The sequence below is a fragment of the Semicossyphus pulcher genome, unplaced genomic scaffold, assembly GCF_022749685.1.
Source record: "Semicossyphus pulcher isolate SPU_LCO1_2020_fin unplaced genomic scaffold, fSemPul1.0.p SCAF_9, whole genome shotgun sequence".
NCBI lineage: Eukaryota > Metazoa > Chordata > Actinopteri > Labriformes > Labridae > Semicossyphus > Semicossyphus pulcher.
Window position 1 is genome coordinate 22,521,830 of NW_027211770.1, and position 21,358 is coordinate 22,543,187.

Consider the following 21,358-nt stretch of genomic DNA (forward strand, 5'->3'; position numbering starts at 1 on the left):
AAACCCTTAAAAAGATGTTTCAGCTATTTAAGGCTTATTTTCTGTGGTAAACTTTTCACTCATTTGCCATAAACTGTTGTAAATATGACCGTATTTTTGCATGGTGGTCAAATCAGTCTGTTCTTGTTCCATCCTTGCCTCTAAAGGGGGACTGTCTGTTAGACTAAAGAAAGAAATACACATTGCATTTAGGGACCAGTTTGATTATAATTAAGTAGTGTTTTTGCTGCAAAGGCATAGCTCTCATGTTACCTTTAAATAGAGTCTAAAACTTTAATCCACCCTCTTCATGCTGTATAAAGCTCCCTTTTGCAAGGTTGAAAATAGCTGAATGTGCAATTTAGTCTTTAAACTTTACTATCATCACGACTGTACGATTCAAAGAAAGGTAAAGTTGTTAGAAAAAAGAAAGAATGAGTACACAACTGTTGCTGATTTCATGTTGTCGATGTTAAACTGTTGCCCTGTGACAATTTGCACAGATGTACCCAGAGCACCTGAAGCGACAAAAGCATCGATCCGTCTTTCCTCCCTAAACTTCTTGAGAAATTCAGCAGGCAATTAGATGTTTTGAACTTGCATGCAAATGAGACAGATGTCAGAGAAGTAGGAAATGCAAAGATTATTGTGAATTCAGCGCCGTGTTTTCTCTTCTCTCTCGCTCAGTATAATTTGTTTCGCTTTTAAAGGGAAAGCACCGCCAATTTAAAAGCAGATGAGCGCTGGCGCGGCTCTGCACTGTACCTGCAGTTAGGTGCGCAAGGATACACACACTATCTACACTTCTATTGGCTATTATTCCATAATATAACTTCATTCCGAGTCAATGAACTTTGACGCTTATCTAAAATACACCAGTGACACACAAGGAAACTTAGTTATGATTTGATTGTTTCCAATTTCGCTTCATGGGGATGGGAATTGCGCACTGTTGGACACTTTGGATGGAGTGTCACTGAACGTCGAGAAGTTGTCTTCACGCGCTCACACCTGAAACCTCTTCAGATCCTGAGCGCTTCACCCCCGGTTGATGCCGAGGATCATGACCATGAACGGTGACCACCAGTCGGTTGCCACAGCGCCGCTGGATCTGCGCACCACTACCCGAGAACGTGGGAGCGCCGGGGCGAGGAGTCCGGACTGCAGAGGTCGCGTAAGGGACGCTCGGGCAACTGGCGGCTCACCTGCGCCTCCTGCGTGCACGGGGACGGACAGTGTGGAGATACGCTCCCCTAGTGTCAGAGGCGCATCGGGGTTAGAAAACGGTGCTGCTCGCAAGCGGCCAGCGGACAAATCTTCCTCCAGTCTTCCTTTTAGGAAACGCCCGATTCATGTGGATCCGGAGACCGAGAGCCAGTCACCGGCTCCAGCAGACAGAGGAGACCGCTCCTCTTCGGTAGATGCGGACTTGAGATCTCGGGTCGGTCGTTTGGAGACAGTCGTGGACGAGAGCCGGATCGTTGCAGGACCGGCGACTGCCAGGCGCTTTGAAGAGGCGCGGCAGAGTCCAGATGTATATCCCATTCATTTTGTGCCCCATTATGATTACGGTAAGCTTTATTAACCTACATTCATTCTGTCCAAAGTAATATAGCGTTTTCAACCCCTGTGACCTTAATAACAGGAATACTTTCTGATCTGTGGTGCTGCTCTGTAACTCTGAATGGCCAGAATAGCCAGAGAAGTAGCCTGAAACGATTTGAGTGTTAAAGATTAAGCATGGGACAACCTGCAGGGGCTCACAAAGTTATTATTATTTCTGAGGTATTGCACGAACAATGGTGTTACTATTTGATTTTAATGATTGAACTCAAGTATTATGTCACTAGTGTTTCACAGTTGTAAGAAAAAGAGAGAGTAGAGTTGCAGTCGATGCATCCTACAGCGCAATCAATGAGAAATTGTCCAGTCAGCAGTTCTGCAGCTTTTAACTGTCAGCCTCCTGCACTGATACACGTAGCTAACGGGTCAACTCATAACTAAATACTGCACACACACACACACACATGCACTTCCTCCTTACCAAAAATGACCTCATTGTGAGATTTTCATTTTTTTTGCATGTCCAACATTTTTACTTCTTCCTCTCTTCATCCCATCCTCTATACCTTTCTCTCTCGCTGTCTCTCTTTCTGTGTCATTCTTTCTCAGGTACCTTCCCAGTCTATTGTTTGCCCCCTATCCCAGAGCCGAACCACACTCTGGCCCTCCAAACCGAAAACCTGCTGTCTGGTATCGCTCTGGCTACACGGCAAGATGAAGATGGAGACACGTATGTTGATCCTTTAAAAATAAAGCCAGTGTTAGTTTGTTAGTTAATGTATATTCTTTGGTGTAAACATCTGTATCCATTACATATATTCAGGTCAATGATGTGTACAGTAAACTTATGATTCACCTGATACATTTTCATAGCCATCGCCCTACAGTCAGACAGCTGTGTTGACAGTTGAAACTTGGCACAGTCCACAGATCTAAAATCTCACCACATACATACATACATATTTATGACGGTTAATGCAGTTTGAGGGTTCATTTTCTTTGTGTTTTGAGTGAGCAGACCCCGCTAGCATCTTCAACTGTAGAAACAAAGAGTTTAAACTGGTTATTCACTGTACACAATGACCTTGGGTTAACAGGTCAAGATTGAAAAGCACTGTATTGCAAACCTCTTGGAAGTAAGGGCATGTTAGTTGCAACCTTTCTGAATATGAAGGTTTGACTTTAATCTTCTATGGCTAAACAAACAAAGTCGATGACTACAGATACAACTTCAAAAATGAAATCTAAAGAAAAAGAAACAAATTCGACTCTCTAATGAAGGCAAACAGTCTAAAAAGGAAAGCGACCGTCAGCGAGGAAAATCAAGAGTTACAACCGCAGCCGTAGATTTCTATGTGGGAAGTGTGCTCCCGCAATTACCGCTTATCACTAATAGGTGCTGCCAAAGAGAAGGAAATTGAAAGCTTCGAGATTATACCTTTGAGATATGTTCTAAATACGTGGTTCTCAACTGGTGGGTCGGTTTTCAGTGGATCTCAGAAGTGCGCTTGGAAAAAAATACGTTTTGCCAAAAAGTCGATGCTGCGCTTTTATTTTGAAGGACCTAGGTTTCTTATGACATGCCTGCAGTAGTAGTGTAGTTTATTCAACCTCCATGTATCCACTGATTGGGTAATGCCAGCTACAGTTACATCCTTGAAACTTGATGAGCCCGACAGTGGTTGCATTTATGTTGTAGTTTTTAGCATTTTTCTGTAGAGAGATATTTCCCCCTTATGCACTGCCACCATTTTGGTTGACTTTTATACTGTTGTCTTTTGTAAAACTGACACTGGTTTTTCATAAAATATTTGATTGGTTGACAAAACTGGAAAATTTGGGCCTCCACATGTCTTGTATAGTGGTGGTGGTGGCTCCTGCGGCGAGACCAGTTGAGAACCACTGTTCTAAATACCATTATGGCATTTTGGGTGAATGGCAGGAAATAAACAGCCTCAATTAATATTCTAACATGCAGTTGATATAGACGTTACTATTTTAGCCCCAAACTTCTATAAAATATTTTGACTGATGTTATTTAATAGCTATAAATCTTTCCACACATACTCTGACTTGGTTCTCTATAGTTCAAAGATCTGGTATGTCTGCCTCTAAAGCTGCATTGTCAAATTTGTCTTGCAAACCAGACGTTTTCATTTGTATGACTAGGAAATACAAACATCCAAGTTAACCTTGAAGGTAAAAAAACATAAGCTAGCGTTTACAATCTCAGGACCCCGAAGCTGCAGCAGCTAAACCGAATACAGCCACCATCAATTTAAATATTTACACCTCCGCTTTTCTACTGTGACTTGTTAAAATGTCTTGCATGACTGACTCCCACCCAGAAGTGTTAGCTGACAATGACTGGCTGCAATCGGCATATTGAACTATCGTACTTGGAGTATCATCTCAGATGAAAGTGTACCTTTGTCATAAAAAGTGAAACTAAAATGGTCAAACAAACATCAAGTCGACATGAGTGACTCGCTGAGCTGGACGCAAATAACACAGGTCTTCACCAGTGACGGTTTGACTTCATAAACAACAACTGTCAGCGTTGCACAACCTGGATGTGGTTTGTGAGATGTCTGCATCATCTGAGCTTATTTGTTATGATGTCTGTGACTCACCTGGTTCTACATATTGAGCAGGTACAGTCAGAGACCCTGTGGCATCCAACCGAATTCTTTGCACTTGTTTCACTTCCTAAGAGGGAAATCTGGTTTAATGTAGATCAGGAATGATTCACCAAGACACGATGGAGACTTTGATCTGGCGCACTAACCTGGAATAGCTCTTGATTCTGTGCACATGTCGTGTGCTAGAGTGTGTGCATCGACCTTTACTTTGAAGTAGTCCCTCATGGCATAGGACGGGCACAAGCACAAGACATTTCTCAAAATCACATGAATGCAAATGTTAAACTTTAACGCTTGGCCAATTTACTTTGTCTACAGGTTTAACACCCACCTACACACTAACTGAAATGTCTGATACTGCAAGAAGACACACACACACACACACACACGCACACACCCAACCCACGCAAAGTCATGTGACTGAAAACAAACTATGTCCAAGAATTAAATGCCGCTTTGATGTTGAGGTTTCAGAGAGTATTGGTGTCATTTGCATTAATTCGAAACAAACTCGTGATGACCAACATTTAGCGGAGCTGTAAGTCCTGTGACAAGTCGCAGCTGCTCGCTGTCTCATGTCTGCTTCAGGGACTTATGGTCACCATGACAGGTCTGCTGTTTAATTGACAGTGGCTAGAAATTAGGAACAATGCAATGTACTGACTGTTAAATCTTAGGATGGTACTTTTTTTCATCTTAATAATTGCAAAGGTGAAGGTTTGTGAAAAGTGCTGCTTTTTTAATCAACAACCTGGTATCCAAACCTGCTGGGCAGACACAGAAGCAAAGTGGGAAAGCAATATGAACATTATTTTATTAGCAGTAGTTCATGCTCAAAACTGTAATACTGATATTTATCATGAAAAGTCCTCTTTGTCATGAATCTGAGACCTTGTCTGGCTCATCTAGTACCTACTTGGTGCTTTGTGGTTGTTTGAACCTTTGTGTGAATTCTGCAGAAAGAAAACATTCGTAGCCCCCCCTGTACTTTTCACACTGTCTGTATGCACATGAGTGTGTGTGTGTGAGCCTGTGCGTGTGCATAATTTGCTCTTACGTCAATCAGGGCGTTCATCTTCTGTTCTCATCGCCTCTGAGCCCCTTAGTTTCGGGAAAACCAGTGAGTGCTCAGTTTTTAAACATGATTGCGGTTATTTTCAGGTGTCTCTGTCTCTCTTTTCTTCTCAGTGTTTTTAAATGAATGGGCTCGAAAAACCCAAACATCCTCTCCCCACTTCCTCATTTACCGCTTTTCTATCAGCTTCATCTCTCTCTCTCTCTCTCTCTCTCTCTCCGTGTCTGTGCTATGTGTGACGAACTTAGCCACATTATCATTTCGACATGTGCTGTGCAGATGTCTTGATTGTCTCACAGCTCCTACAATGTATGTGCTTCCAGTCAGTCAGTGCATTTACCTTCAGACAAACCCTATTATATGCAGTTTGGTAATACTCTGCATAATAAAACTGTGATGTCATTATCTGACTTGCATATTTAGATAGTTTTAAGTTACAATGGCATTTAGATTTAGTACTTAGGTTTGTTACAGTCATTGGATTCTGCACATGCATCGAACTGCATGTTAACTTTCAGGTCTCTGAACAGAAAAGCACAAAAACAAGATTAAAAGTACACACAGTTGTCCTGCAATGCTCCACAAAGGCTCAGCAGCACTATGAACTAAATGCTAACATAAGCATAGCAACAGTAACACAAGACAATGCTATCATGCTGATTACACAACAGTTAGTTTCGACCAGGCAACCTGATTGGACATGAGGCATTTCTTGAGTGCTGCTGAGACTTTTGACCACATGCATCAGGTGAAGGTTAATATCTGTACAGCAGACAGGCTTTTTCTTGACTGATCAAACTGGTACATCAGAATCACACAGGCCACAAAGCAAACATCAAAAGAGTGGAGCTATTTCACTTGTTGCATGATAAATGGAAACTTACAGATAAATCTACATAATTGAAGTAGTTGGTCTGTAGTATATGTTGACATACACAAATAGCAAGTGTGCAGGAAACTCAAGGTGCAGAACTAGTTGTGTTGGCAGAGCCCAATTGATAATTACATCAATAAAAACATTTCTGTTTACTAATCAATGCACAAAAGCAATATCACATTAAAGGTTGTCCTGTTATTCTGTATATCAGTACAGCTGTGATTATCTTGGGCATGCAACCATCAGCCTTCATGGCTTAAGCAGGTATGATGTTTACAATATTCACCAACTACTGTAAAATCCGGATCATAAGTTGCACCGGAATGTGTGACACAGTCTGTTTTTGGGGGTATCCCAGAGAGAAAAAGGTTTTATTTTGCTATTTATTAATAAAAAGAAGTTATTTCAACACTATTTCAATTTATTTTCATTTAAAACACATTCAAAAACACAAATTACAGCCTACCATCCGTTTTCGCCATGTCGAGTTTGCAATCCTGCTAGCTAGTGCTGTAGGTAGCGGTAGATGGCAGCCTACGCTAACATTGATTGTTGTGAGGGTGGCGGTTGCAGTGGCGATCATGACGGCGCATGACCGTGAAGAAGCGTTGGTAACAAAGTTAGTTTAAAACGGCAAGGAAAACACAAAGCCTTGTGGCATATTGTAAATCGGAGACGTTGTAGTGGCTTTAATCCGGCGATGTGACTCACCACTTAACAACCGTCAACTTTAGCTAGATTATAGCGCCACCATCTGGGTACAATACCATACCTCAATAATTGGTGGCACTAGTATACAGGACGCAGCCCACTTTTTAGATGAAAAAAAAAAAGTATTTAAAGTGCGTCTTATACACCAAATGTTACGGTAAGTTTGCAATTGGGTGGATGATATGTTAATAGTTTTTGTGTATTTGTAAAAGGATCCGTCAAACATGCAATTGAAGGAGACATTCATGTATGTTGCAAAGTCCATTCTATAGCTGTGGAGACTTTTCTTTGAAACTGCAAATGTCGACCTGATGGTGGCGCTGGAGGTAAAGTCAGAGACATCAACAAAGTCATTAAGACTCATTGTTGAGGCAAGATGAATATATATGCCATTTGCCATTATCATCCAACCAACCATTTGTTGTGATAAGTGCACCTCCCTGCTTCCGCCCAACACTGCTTTATGGTGTATTAGAGGCTGAACAAAATGAATGCTAACAATGCTATCCAAGCATTGAGCTAAATGACTGCACATTTACACCTTTCACCCGACAATACCTTTGCTGCATCATGCTTTGAGACGAGCAAAGCACTGGGACGTATGCAGGTCATTGCTTCTTAACTGGAATGTGGTGCGTCTCTGCGTCTCTTTTGTTTACTATTCCCACACACTGACACATTACGTCGTTGCTCAGCTGGTCCATAGACCACAGGATATGTCAGTCTTCAATCTGATCATTCGCTTTGGAGCGCCCTCAACCTCCATACCAGAAAGGATAACACACAAAGCAGCCTTCTCTTTCTGTCTACTCCTCCTTTTTTTCGCAGTCACTTCTCTTTCTCTCGAACGCACGCACACTTACTCTGGGTTGTCTGTGTTCCTGCGGCGAGCGCGGGACTCCTGTCTGCGTCAGTGCCGCTGTGCTTGGGGTTATCTGGGGCTGTGGTCTGCCCCACTTCCAGGAACCAGAAACAGTTCAGTTTCATCTTAAGAGAAAAAGAGAGAGATGGATACAGGGTGAAAATAGTATAAAAGAGAGAAAATATAACTGTAGACCTATAAGAAGGATATAATAGTTGAGCTCAGTGTTTAGAGATAAAAGATTTGATTCATTGGTTGTTCATGTTGAGAATCTACAGGACAAGAAGCATCTGATGTTCTGTGTATGAGCATCAACACTTTCCTCAGGACTCACAATAGCAAAATACTTGACACGACATATCTGAACAGCCTGCAACTATATTGGAATGAGGATATACTGAAGCATGACTGGTCACTTCAATCAGTGTGTGTTTTATTCTCGAGGCACTGCAGGGACTTTTCATAGGAAGCTGAAAGCTTGTACAGTAAATATGATAAATAGATGCTGATACAGATTTGTTCAGTTACAGTAACAGGGACCAGCTGAGGAAAGACCCACCACACTCGCTCCCGTTCCATTCACAGTTCTGCTTTTTCTGCTGCTTCGCTCTGATGTCAGAAGAAAATCATCTGATTGTTTATTGCAGTTCCAGCCTGCTCGTGCACATCAATGTTTTGTTTTGGATATGCCTGTTCATGCAATTTGCAAGCATTATGCATTAATACACAAATGCACGCACCCTTTGCATTCTTTTTTTGTCTGTTCCTTAATTATATACACTGACATTGGTCGAGCATTTTTTTGCAACCCCCAATTGAAGGTTGGCACATGCCTGATGCGTCTGTTTAACAGACCACAGGCGTGATTCTGTTCATACTTGCCTTCATCTAAGTTCAAGTTGAAGAATTTGAATGAAGAATTTGAGCGTTTCCATATGAAGACCATGTATAATCTTTATATGTGGTTGTCAGATATGATTAGAGTAATGGGATAATATGGATAGATGCATACATGCAGATACATTCAAGCATAAATACATAGAGAGTTGGTAAAAAAAACATTTAATTTAACCACACCAATCTTGATAAAATGTGCAGGAAATTGTAGTAGCTGTTTTCAAATGTAGAACTTATCTCAATACGTAAGAGGGTTTGTTGTTTGCTCAGAGAGGTCTTTAATCTACGTTTTTCAACAGGAAATTACATTCGCTAATGACTCCATGTCAGTGGGACACATCTCTGAGAGGAAGTGTTGCAAGTGCTTTTTTTTCATTGTAAGAACTTATTTTCTAACCTCAAATTCTATGCAAGGGTGCTTTTAACTTCTCAAGAAGCGTCCCTGTTTCCTGTTTCAGCGTTGTACTGTATGTCTGATTATGACTTATCCTTTGGATGAAGCTGATTTAGTGAACCAGAAAGCCCCTGTTAGAAACCATACAGCTTCATGTCTGGATTTCACAGCAGACGCTGCCATTGTTACTGACAACAGGAAGTGACATAAAAGCCGTCTGGCTCTTACTGGAAGCGGCTGCTACTGACAGAATAAAAAAGAAAAAAAAGTCAAAATCTGCTTTTCTGTTTTCTACAACATGCCTTTCCCCTGCTTAGTTTTCCCTGTCCTACACTTTGGCCTGCGTTTGTTCTTTCACTTCACGTTGAAACCTCAGATAGTGGTTTCCCCTTTAGTCTTGATAAGGGCGTGATAAGGCCAGTGTGAGTCATGGCTGTACATCTGTGGAGCTCCTCGGTACAACTGTCACTTGGATAATTTAGATCAAGTGATAAAGAAAACTTTGCTGCTTCTGATTTCAAAGAAACTCCATCGCAGGCTTGGTTTCACGCCATGATGACAATGGCTTAATTTTTTATTTCAAATGAGCGCTTTAGACTGTAGTCATTTAAAGCAGTACCTCGATCGTTGCTTAGCATAGATTAGCTAACTTGAGACTATGCAACTACCAATCAAGAGCTCACTTATTAACCTGTTAGATCATATTATTGTAAAATGTGTTTCTTTTAACTGATATAACTGAAATAACCAAATAAAACTGCTGGTAAATATCTTTTGTCTTAGTGTTTTGCTGTTCTTACGCCAAGCTAAGCTAACAAGCTGTTTGCTGTAGCCATATATTCAATGGATATGTATGTAAAAGTCTCACCTCACTCATCTAACTCTTAAAATGAGAGAAAGTGATTTTTAGCACACTGGGTTGAACAGACATGTTTTTAACGTAAAATGTGGTATGTCATCTATCACATCCTCCTAATAACATTACCAAATAGTACTGAAATGAAATGCAATGTCATTGTTGATATCATTGCACAACTAGATGTTGCACACACTGTATGTATATAAACTAGCCACCAGGATTGGTGTGCGGCCTGCTGTGTTAAAGCTTCAAGTGTGGCGTTTTGGCCATCGCCGTCTTGTTATTTGTAGCCAGAAGTGACTATATTTAGAAGGAGGGTTGAGCTGCTGAGGAGCCAGGCGTTAGTAAAAGTTATCAGAGTTACTCAGTAATACAGTCTATGTCCAAGGCTAATTGATTAGCTGGCTAATAAGCTAATTATTAAGCTAACAGGCCAAGTATGGTGAGCTAAGACACTGACACATGCTAATTAGTGCTAGCGTATAAATAAAATACCAAAGTAAAAAGCTGGATCAGTTCAGTGATTTGAAACTAAGGTGAAACCTAGCAGACATCTAGCGTCACCCACCTGTCAGTCAAAGTAGCCACGCTCTTAATTATGCATAATTTAAAGTCTTTATTTAATCCAGTTAGGAGTTATTGCAGGTGAGGTATAGGAAATAAACCCCAAGTGCAGCTGCCATGAACTGAGAAATTAGCTATAGACCAAAAAAGTTATTTTAGTAAACATTAGTAAACATATTTCTGCTTTAAAGTTGGTCATTTTAACACAGGCCTTTATGGGAATTGACCTTTGAGGCTTCATTTTCAACCCTGGAGGGTGCCGCTTAATAAAATATCTTTATTCACGTAGTACATTCATTAAGTGTAATCTCTGATTACTTATCAAATCAGTCATTTCCTCCTTAAGCCAAGAAGTTGTTCATGATTTCAGTGGGTCACAAGGTCAGGGAAAGTGTGTAAAAGTATTTATGTCTTTCTATTCATTACAGAGCTCTCCATATAGCTGTGGTGCAGGGGAAACAAGTCATCGTCCGCCAACTGATTCAACTCCTGCTGTTGGCTCGCAAAAGCCTTGACATCTACAACAACCTCCGTCAGGTAAAACAAATATACCTTAAACACGTATATGTCCGCTTTCTGTGCACTTCCCATGAACCACACTGTTTATAGGAAGTGGGTGTAGCCATCATGACATTACCCACTTGCATGTCAACTTGCTTGTGAACTGCAGTGTTCTGGTTACCGTCATATTATGTGTTTTTTTCAGCCAATAGTGAGCCTGTTTGAACAAGAGGGTGAAGCTGAAGAGGAGCGAGTGGTTAGCTAAGCCTACATTATCAATGTTATACAGAATGAACGCGGCTAATTTATTAGATGGTTAATTAGATTAACGTTTTTTCCAACAGATGACACTCTTTTTGAGGTAGTAGTCGTCAGAAACTTAGAGAGCTCGGGTGACGTAGAAAAATTGGTGCCCTCTGGCACAACTCGGGTGGGAAAGTGAGCGGCCGTGGGATAAAAAAAAACCAGGGTAATGTAACTTACATTTTTATTTAGCACAATGGACAGCAGTCTTCTCTGTGAGGAAATGCTTACAATAACTACCTTACATGCGTCACCACAAATACATCAATGTATCAGGAACACTGCACAGGCTGACAAGCCAGGTGTCACACTTCTAATGCGTGCTCAAATATTAACACTAGAATCACTCGCGAAAAGACACAGACTTATTGTTAGTAGGATTGACTGCACTGCAAGTTTTATGTTTTATATTTGCATGTCAAATTCTCCTAAAGGCCCCAGCAGCACAAACGCAGCAGAGATGTCTAGCTCAGTGACCGTAGTAGCTGAGGTGAAAACCTCGTAGATCACCAGTGGGACCCTGTCACTTAAAATTTTAAGCCTTGATATAATTTAAAGGGGTGAGTTATATGAAAGATGTAGCCCTGTTTAGTTGCCCTAAACAGGAAAATTATTTAAAGGCACCTAAACTGTATTTTTGTACCATACTGTAAAACAGTTTTTGGTACTTCTGCTTTGGCTTCATTTTTCAGAGCTGGAGGTTGCTGCCTGCGCACACAGCTGCTATCAGTAGTTTTACAAAAGCAGATTTCAAATCAATAGTTTGAGATGAGGCTTAATTTGTCATTCAATGCGGCAGCCATCCAATCAACAAAAGAATGTATTTCTCTGCGTCAGTCAGGATAAAATATAACTGATAGACAAAAAATTAAAAGTGCAGTGGGGGACTTCTTACCGTGCAACCACAACATGTAAAACACATTCCCCAACTTCACCCTTCTGATAACGTGGAAAAGAATGAAAGAGGAAGTGCCTTAGTTTCCTCCTTGCCTTGCACAGTGTTATCACACACTCTTACAGTCATGGTGGCTGATGGTCATGCAGTGGAATTCACCCTTCCTGATTTCTCCACCTGTACTTGCCACAAGCTAAAGCCACACACATGCTGGGAAGGCCTTCGTGTTGCTTCCTAACATGTGGTTTGATTTGTACGTGTTTGTTGTACTCGGCGCCCCTATAAGAAGGGATTTTTTTTTTTAAGGTTTTACATGTCGGATTTACCATGTTGTGAAACTCAGAAGAGACAGCCAAGATGATTAAGTGAAGCAGAGAGTGACTCCCATGAACTTTCACGAACCCTGAACTCGTATCTCATGTCGTGGCCTTAACTAAAAGCACATGAACAAGCAGGAAAATAACATGACATAGATTTGTCTTCTGATTTGTAATCCAGCATGTAATTAGCCTTTTTTCTTTTTAATAGAGTCTGACAGACACTCTTTGTTCAGGGAGAGTTTGGCTGTTTATTATAGATTAATTGACAAATGGACCCACTGAACTGTTCATGGTAACTCTTCGTAAAAGTTACCGAGCCCTTCAACTCCAGAACTCAGAATGAGTACAGAAACTGTCTTTGAGTGTTGCCCAATCCAGGGCTATCCCAACCACTGGCCTTAAGCCAACACTTCCACGTTCTTTTCCGCTCTGTTGTCTCCAGCCCCTCGCACTCCTGCTGCGCATCCTGCCAGCTTTTTGTCTTTCATCCTTCAACAGAATAAGCACCTGAGCCCTGTAGCGCTGTAGCTCTCAAGGCTGGGGTTTCACACCACACAGGACACCACGGGCCCGCTTACCAGAAATAACGCTGGCGCTATCATCGTTTGTTGTCTTTCCTCATCACTGAGGCTTGACAGCAAAGACTTTGTGATATCCTGTGTGTGAAAGTGCATGCACGCGACACATACACTCTTTTCACACACTCGCATAACTTATGCCACATGCAGTTATTACCAAAAAGGGACATTTTCAGGCACAGGTCCCGTCACAGTCATTTGCCTACCAGATCGTGTGGTTTTAGTTGAAAAGACAAAGAACAGTCTTATGAAAAAGATGCCGGGAACTTTTTATTTTTCAAAATATTGCGTTTACCAGACGGACCTGCACACACTTTCTGGCACTGGCCAACTTCCCAGACACAGATAAGAAATATAAACAGCTTTTCCTATATTGCTGAGAAATCCTGAGTTTCTGTGGTTTAACATTTGGAGCTTTCTGACAGAGTGTTACTATCAGTACCATAAGTGAACAATAGTGCAAATGTCATTGCTTCATTTGTTCTCCACTTCTGAACCACGATGGTGGTAGAGACATCTGTTTCATACTCCCACGCTGGTCATGCTGTCAGTGCTGCCACACAAACACACACACTTTTCAGTTTATGGCGCAGAACGCGGCACTGACACACAAGTGGGGTGTGGGGACTGAGTCCCCGGGGGCCACCCACGCTACAACTCGCACTTTGCACACTTTGCGAATGTGCTTTGATGAAAGAGATCCACTGAAGTGCATGCTTCACTGCTACAATGCAGAGTGCAGATGGTCTGTACTAATTCAGTTCAGTAATTGTAAGACAAATCTGTAAATGTTTTCTGTAATGACTTTCATGTAAGTGTGTGCCTGTGTTCGCATGAGTGAGATATCTGTGTGATTGTGTGTGCTTTAATATCCTTGTTCCGAGAAGTCACATGACTCCCCCCCCCCCCCCCCCCTCTCGCTTTGGCCTGTTTCTCAACATACCTTGCTGAGGTTCAGAGGGTAGTTTACAGGGACTTTCCCTTCCTGCTCGTGTGTGTCTCTCTCTCTCTCTTCTCTCTTGCGCTCTCACTACTGTTTTTTTTTTTTCTCTCGCTGCGTGTATCTTAACAGAGTTTTAGGTTCCTATGCATACCAGATGAAGAGACTGATGCTATCAGTATAACTGTTAACACTAGTGACGTAAGAGCTTGTGATCTTTAACAGGACTGGCTAAACCCTGCAGTGTTCACCGCAGAAGAACAGTCTCTATCTGTCAGAGTTGCCTTCCACCTTTCTTTGTGTTTGGCTTTGCCCACAGCCCGAGGCTGTTCCTCATGCTGATAAAACTCCTTCTCTTCTCCTCTTTACACCTCCCTCATGTTGATCCACTCATTTTGCAGGAATGCAAGTGTGCGAGGACAGACCCAGGGGAAAGAGAAGGGATTTTCCCTCGTTATCCTGTCTTTCCCCTGGACTCCCTTCTGCTGCTTCCGTTTCTTCCTCATTCCTCCGTCTCTCCTCCCCGCTCCCCCCTCGCTCCCTTCCTCTTATCTGTGCTGGATTTTTGTTTTAGTCACTCTGAAATCCTTTACAGGAACCCACAGTTAGACTCCGCCAACTCTGAGAGGTCCATTTTGAAGTCCATAAAAGGCCTTTGAGTGAAAGGTCCTTTTTATAAGTTTTAAAGCTGATGGAGAGTTTGATGAGTTTCATTACTGCTGTGTGGTTAAAATAGAAGTATAGGCACTTTGGTTTGAAAGTAAATACTGATTAAAGGAAGTTCAAAGACAAACATTTCTCAGGGGAGTGTGTCGTGTGAGTGTGTCTGTGGGCAATTTTGTGTGTGTTTTATCTGTAAATGTGTGAGTCACAGGATTCAGGGAAACAGGAGCTGAAGGGAAGAACTCTGGCATTGACACACTTGTGGAATTCCGAAACAACGCTCTCCCACTGCTCGACTGCTTTTTTTGATAGTCTTTACTGGAACAAACCTCCTGCACACACACACACACACACATGCAGTACTATTACAGCAAAATTGAAACTTGGAGCAACTATTCCTTCCTGATTGCTGCCTTTATTGTGTAACTTGAAAGAAGCTAAAAATCCCAGATTAGAAGACTTCCCTTTATGACTAAATGTTGCATTGCTCTATTTAAACAGCAGGTTGTCAGTGCCCTCCCCGACCACAGTTGACATAATTATCAACAGGATGATACATGCTTACCTCACCCAAAGGAACATCCTAGATTGCTCAAGTGATTTTATTCAGCACTCACACAAGTGTGTGTAATTTTAGTTTTCCCTGCACTCGCAGACTGTTCGTCTCTCAGATCAGGTTCCTCCTCATTTCGGATAAATAACACTGTCTCTTGCGAGGCTTGTTGTCTGTGTTTACTCTGTGTTAGATGGTGCAAAGGTCTTATCTGGGACAGTCACTTTGATTTGATTGCTCACAACTATGTATTTTGGGCATCGTGTGTGTGTGTGTGTGTGTGTGTGTGTGTGTGTGGGTGTATGACTTCTTGTGTATATCAGGAAAATCCAACTCATAATACCTGTGCCACTATGTCATGGTCTTGTGATGTGTAATAAAAATAAGCTTACCGCTCGCAGTTCCTTGTTTATTTATTTTAGGCGTTGTCCCATCCTTACGGCCATTGTTTTATTATGTACCTGACCTTTAACCTGAAGAACAGGTTTGAAATGAAAGGAGGCATTTACTAGAAATGATGATACGCTCTTCCTCTAACCTCAGAAGAACGTGGTGATTTATGATTTGGGGATATAATACCTTGTCTGCTTTGCAATCTGTTGTTTGTTATTCGCAGAAAAGATCAAACCACTTTCACTTAACAGTTTGGAGAGAAGGCCCGAGGGGAGGGACCAAAGTGATGGATTTGGTGGCGATCAGGATTTCAACTATGTGATGAGCATTTTTAGTCAGACCAGTGATGCTAAGATGGTTACTTGTTATGGAATAATGGCATCTTTAAAGGACAAGAAATATATAAAATGTTAAGAGATTGGAATGATGTCTCCTATCTGATGAGGACAGAGGAGAGTGGGAGCATTGTTCAGCATTAGTGGGGGGTTCACGCTCTCTGAATACCATCTAGTGTGTGCTGCAGTGTGAAAAATGAAAACTATTTTGAGACACAGAGTATGGCCTTTTGTGGTTATGGACCTGAATACACTGGTTTGTCTAAACTGTCATCTTTGCTTTCATCCTCCTTCCCAGACTCCTCTTCATCTGGCGGTGATAACCCAGCAGGCAAACATGGTGGAGGCTTTGTTGAGCGCCGGGGCGGACCCTGCCGCCTTGGACCGTCATGGCCAAACAGCGCTCCACCTCTGCTGCGAATACAACCAGCGTGACTGTCTGTCTGTAGTGCTGTCTCACTCCTTGTCCTCCGCATGCCTGGAGATCAGAAACTTTGAGGGTGAGTTATAGTGTAATGAAGAAACTCCTTTGTGTGTACTGAAGATGTCCTTAACTATGACTCACAAGTTCGTCTTATTAAGTTGTTAAATCTGACAAAGCCTTGTGATTGTTTGTAGCCATTTCCTCCTCAGTAATTTAATGAATACATGCAAAGAGTTTGTTTTCCCATTTGGATATATTGTAAAGAATTCATCCTAGCTTATTTAAAACAAAGAACGTTTGGCCACCATCACAAGTTTCCTTTGTCTGTGTGCATAACAGTTTTTGGGGGGATACAAACAAAGTGAATCTTCAGGTAGGGTTTGCGTGGGTTGTTCAGCAGGAAGACAAAAAGACATGGCCTTCCTCTGTGGTCTGGTGAAGTGTCACTTTGCCACATCCCCACAGTACGCCTGTGATGTCAAAGCACAGGAGACATTTTTAGTGTGAAAGTAACAGGCTTGGGTACAGGAGAAAGCCCCCAAAATACACAGCGGCTCCTTTCTCCACAGTGAGTGTTATGTTGGTGGAGTTTTGTTTGTATGTAGGGATCAGCTCTAATAACATGACAGCCACATCAAGTGAATAACAAAGTTTACTTAGTAGTATTTAATGGCTTATGATCAGAGGATTCATATCATGTCGACAATCATGCAAAGGCCCAAACAAAGTTGATTCTCAGGTCTCTGCACCGACTTTCAGTGCTTGGGACTCCTTAAAAACACAGTATTTCACCTGGATGGGCGTGGCTTTGCAGGACGCAACAGTGCACGCATCGGCGAGCTCCGTAACCGTGAGCCGTCTCAGCTAACTGTTAGCAAGCTAACTTTGCGTTAACAGGTTTCCTTTGAAACGAGCCTCACGTGTGGAGCGCTTGGTAACGTTCATGGGGCTGTAAAGAATGAAGTTACCCGAGTCTATTGTTAACGTGTTAAATGCTATAAGCCGAACATCAGCAGTTTGTCAACAAATTTAATAATTATTATTATTAATATTGAACAATAATAACAATCATTTATTAAATGTATTTAAGCACCATTTAGTTGTTCATATTTTCCAGTATAACGTTATGATGGCCAATTTGAGATTTCGCCAACAGTCTGCTAGATTAAAATCATGCAGGGAAGTCTAGTCATGGTTGTAGCCGTGCCAGCAGTACAATGAGCTGGAATCTAAGTGTATCTTCGTAAGTCAATGATCATAACAAAATAAGAAATCATCTCTGTTTGAAGTTACAATTAGGCATGGGGTCTCCTGTATGTTTCATCTTGGACTTAAGGCAAAGATTAGTAAACAACTTTGTAAGTTACGGTTTTGTTAGCTTATCAGAAAACTGACAAGCCGTGCTGAATGCGAGCGACGAGAACGTGCATCAGGCACACAAAACTTGGTGTGATGCAGGACGTAAGGCACCGCCCCCCCGGGTGAAATACCGTGTTCTCAGGGAGTCCCTTCAGTGCATCATACAGTATGATAGACTTTAAGATGCTCCTGCTAGTCTACAAATCTTTCACTGAAAGAAAGAAACCTCTTGGCCTTCAGTTCATCTGTTAGCAGACTGCCTTATTTAGTTATTTAGCTTCATTTAAGTATAAAAACACTTGGGCCTAGCATCCTGCGCTGCCTGCGATTTAATTTTATTGCCTCTGTACATATCATTGATACTTTTCCTGTCACAATGTTTGACCTTTTTACTTTTTGTTACCGTTCACTCACACAGTATATATACTGTTTATAAAAATAAGTCGCAATATAAACTTCTGTCACTGATCAAAGTGTATATAGATAGATTTTCACATCTACATACATTCATGTGCAAACATGTTTTTTAAAGAGTGCAAGAAAATGATTATATAACATTATAGTGGTCATAAAGTGTGTTTTAAATTACTTACATTTATTTTTGCGTTGCTGGACTTCTCATGTAACATCCTGTAGTACTTATGGTAAGCAATGTTTTTATTCTTTCTGTTGAAAATATGCTATGAGTACCATGTGCAGAGGTAACATGTACAAACAGGTTCGTGCCAGGATGTGTGTATGCGTTCATCTGGATCTGTGAGTACTTTATGTCCACGTGTTTGCCTGCGTTTGCTATAGTATCAAGTTTTGCCTCTTCCCCGTTCACAGGTTTGAGCCCTCTCCATCTGGCTGTGCTGCGTGGACATAAGGATTTGGCCAGACTGCTCCTCAATGTGGGAGCAGACATAAATGCTATGGTCAGTCCCCGTGCTGCACTGACTCAGCACAGACTGAGTTTCTCGACATCACAAATTCTTACATTTACCGTCTCTCCATCCTCTGACTTTTCCCATGGTGCTTTTTCTTTCTCTCTATTCAGGACATTAAAAGTGGCCAGAGTCCTCTCATGCATGCAGTGGAGAGCAATAATGCAGACATGGTCCACTTCCTCATTGAGGTAATGATGGTGTGTGGGCTGGGAGGAAGGAGGGGAGGGAAAGGTTGTGACTCAGCTCTCTTTGATTAGTCTGGGTTTCTCTTTCCAGCTAATAATGCATTCCTAGTTTGCTTTTCTTTCTAACAGATAAGAAGAAGTAAAGGAGCAACATATTCAACATAGTTTAGTTTATTATCAGAGCTTAGCAGATGTGTTGCACATGGGCAGAATGATGTTTTCTCCATCCTTTGTATTTCCTTTTAAAGCATTTTCATTTCTTCAGCTCTCCTGTATAGCTCTTTCTGTGCACACATCGATTGTTTCACTTTCCGTGCTGATCTGCATGTACTCTGGCTTCCTCTATGAATCATATCTGTGTCAACTTCTTCAGCAGAGAGGCTGTGATGTCAACAGCCAGTCATACAGTGGGAACACAGCCCTGCACAGCGCCTGTGGCCGAGGTCAGGTGGACACGGTGCGGCTTCTGCTGAAGAGCGGAGCCGACAGCAGCCTCAAGAACTACCACAACGACACCCCTGTGATGGTGGCCAAGAACAAGAAAGTGAGCATGGACAAAAAAAGAAAATATGTATAATAAAACAAAGTTCTCTAAATTCCATGATGACTGTATTGTTTGTTGTAGCCCTTTCGCGGTTGCTGCTTTGTTGTTTAAGTGTGTCACTGAACCCCAAAAAAGGTTTCAAATTGGCTGTGAGGACTTCCTTGTTATTGTCCAAAATTTCAAACACTCACCACAAAGTTAGAATGGAAAATCCCAATCATTCGCTCCTTGTGTAATGGGAGAATAATGCAAAGAAGTGCTGGCTAGGATAGAGAAAGAAATGGTGAAGGCCAGATTAAGTAAATGTGTTTATCCTGCCCTCTAGAGGTCAGACATAAATTGTGCACCGTTTTCCCCCCTAATGTTTTATTTCTTGACTTAGAGGTTGTTCTTTTTAGATTGTTGTTACCCTTTTATTAGGACGTGCACACAAAGGTTGTAACAGCATGTAAATATTTTGCAGATATCAGATGTGTTGCGAGGGAGAGGCTCCAACCAGATAAGAGTTCCAGATCAACACTCTATGTCTAACTCACCACATGGGAGCAACTTGACAGAAATGGGTATGAAATACAGCATATTTATTTATACAATGTGCAATAAAAATGAATGTCTTATATTCTATTTTATTCTTACATGCCTCAGAAAGTCCACAAACAAGCACACAAAGTCCCGAAAATCACAGTTTCTAACTCGGAACTCTTTACCTCTCTTTTAGGGTCCCCATCTCCCAGTCACAGTCGTGGATGTTCGCCTTCGACAACACCACACACCCCTCTTCACAGCAACTCCCACTCCCCAAAGACTCCATCTACACCTTTATTTCCATTTTTTTAGCTCGAAGTTGTCCAGTGCAACTTTATCTACCTCCGCTTAGACTACCAACAGAGACTCACTGCCTAAGAGGACATCCAGGAGAAGGTTCAGCCAATGGATGGAATGATAGACTAGTAAAAGACTGCGCAGGACAAACAGTCATAGTTTGTGTTCTTCCTTCATTGTTTCTTGGTGCCTTGGCTGAGTGTCAACACACTCTATCAAATGTAGCTGCTTGTGTAGGCGGTAATGACCGCAAGCAAACTGGTGACGTACAAGCTGCTGCAGAGAACAGCTGTGTCTCTCTACATTCATGTATGCTGCAACAGAAATGTGCCACTGACTTCAATCACACTGAACATAAGAAGGCTGCTTTAAACTGTCTGATGTCAGAAAATGATGTACATGGAACTGAGCTCAGTGAACTTGTCTCTTTTATATAGGTATGTCCTTTATTATTTAAAAGGCGCAGTAGAGAATAGCAGGAAACGAGAGAGAGAGTATACATGCAACAAGTGTACCACCCAGTCTAGGCTTGACCCTGAAATGTTTTGATACCCTCACTCTTTACGGTTTATACATTTGTGTCCAGTCTGCTTACTGTAAGGCTTGATGCAACTTGACCTGTTTGATATTGCACAGTAAAATGCCTTGTGTTTGTCATCTAAAAATTTGTACATAGTATCTTTGAGGCACAGTTGTGTTGGCGTCCATTGTCAAAAGTTGTGAATATGTTTTATAAAAAAATATACAGCACACAAACTTGTGTTGTGTTATTTTTTGTCTGTTAAAGCTGCTGTGACGAACTTTCGGTGTGTGTTGATTTTGGCGCCCCCTGTGGACAAAGCCGTACGTCTTTTCTTTTTGCAGATTTTGTCCTGTACATACTCAAGTGGTAGTTTTAACAAAAAAATCTCCTCCTGCTTTCAGTCATAAACCCCTTTCCCAATGGTCAAAAACTGACTTTTTTGCTTAGTGGGAAAGGTTACAAACGGCATTCAGACCCGGGTCAAATGTCTCTGCAAGTAGACCTGGGTAATTATCGGTGATGGGAACACAAAACCCGGGGCGACAAGCTAATCTCCGCCCCCAATCCTGCGTTTTTCAACCCGTTTCCATCCAAGCAGCGCTCGAACATCATTCAAAATTTGTCGGCACCGAGTTTGATAAATAGACTGAATGAGTAACAGATACAGT

At 41.7% G+C, this 21,358-nt stretch overlaps 1 protein-coding gene across 2 annotated transcripts; it reads left to right on the top strand.

The window, feature by feature from the left end:
* The first annotated feature begins 752 nt into the window (after positions 1-752).
* On the top strand, positions 753-20,901 carry bcl3 (BCL3 transcription coactivator). 2 transcript variants are annotated; one of them, XM_069656699.1, is made up of 9 exons: positions 753-1,550; positions 2,152-2,272; positions 10,852-10,960; positions 16,203-16,404; positions 18,516-18,604; positions 18,727-18,804; positions 19,175-19,345; positions 19,809-19,908; positions 20,064-20,901. In XM_069656699.1, the coding sequence occupies exons 1-9, from the start codon at positions 1,031-1,033 to the stop codon at positions 20,180-20,182; spliced, it is 1,509 nt and encodes a 502-aa protein (XP_069512800.1). In that variant the 5' UTR covers positions 753-1,030; the 3' UTR covers positions 20,183-20,901. The 2 variants fall into 2 exon arrangements, with proteins under 2 accessions (XP_069512800.1, XP_069512801.1); XM_069656700.1 differs by having other exon boundaries at positions 19,178-19,345.
* The last annotated feature ends 457 nt before the right edge of the window (positions 20,902-21,358 follow it).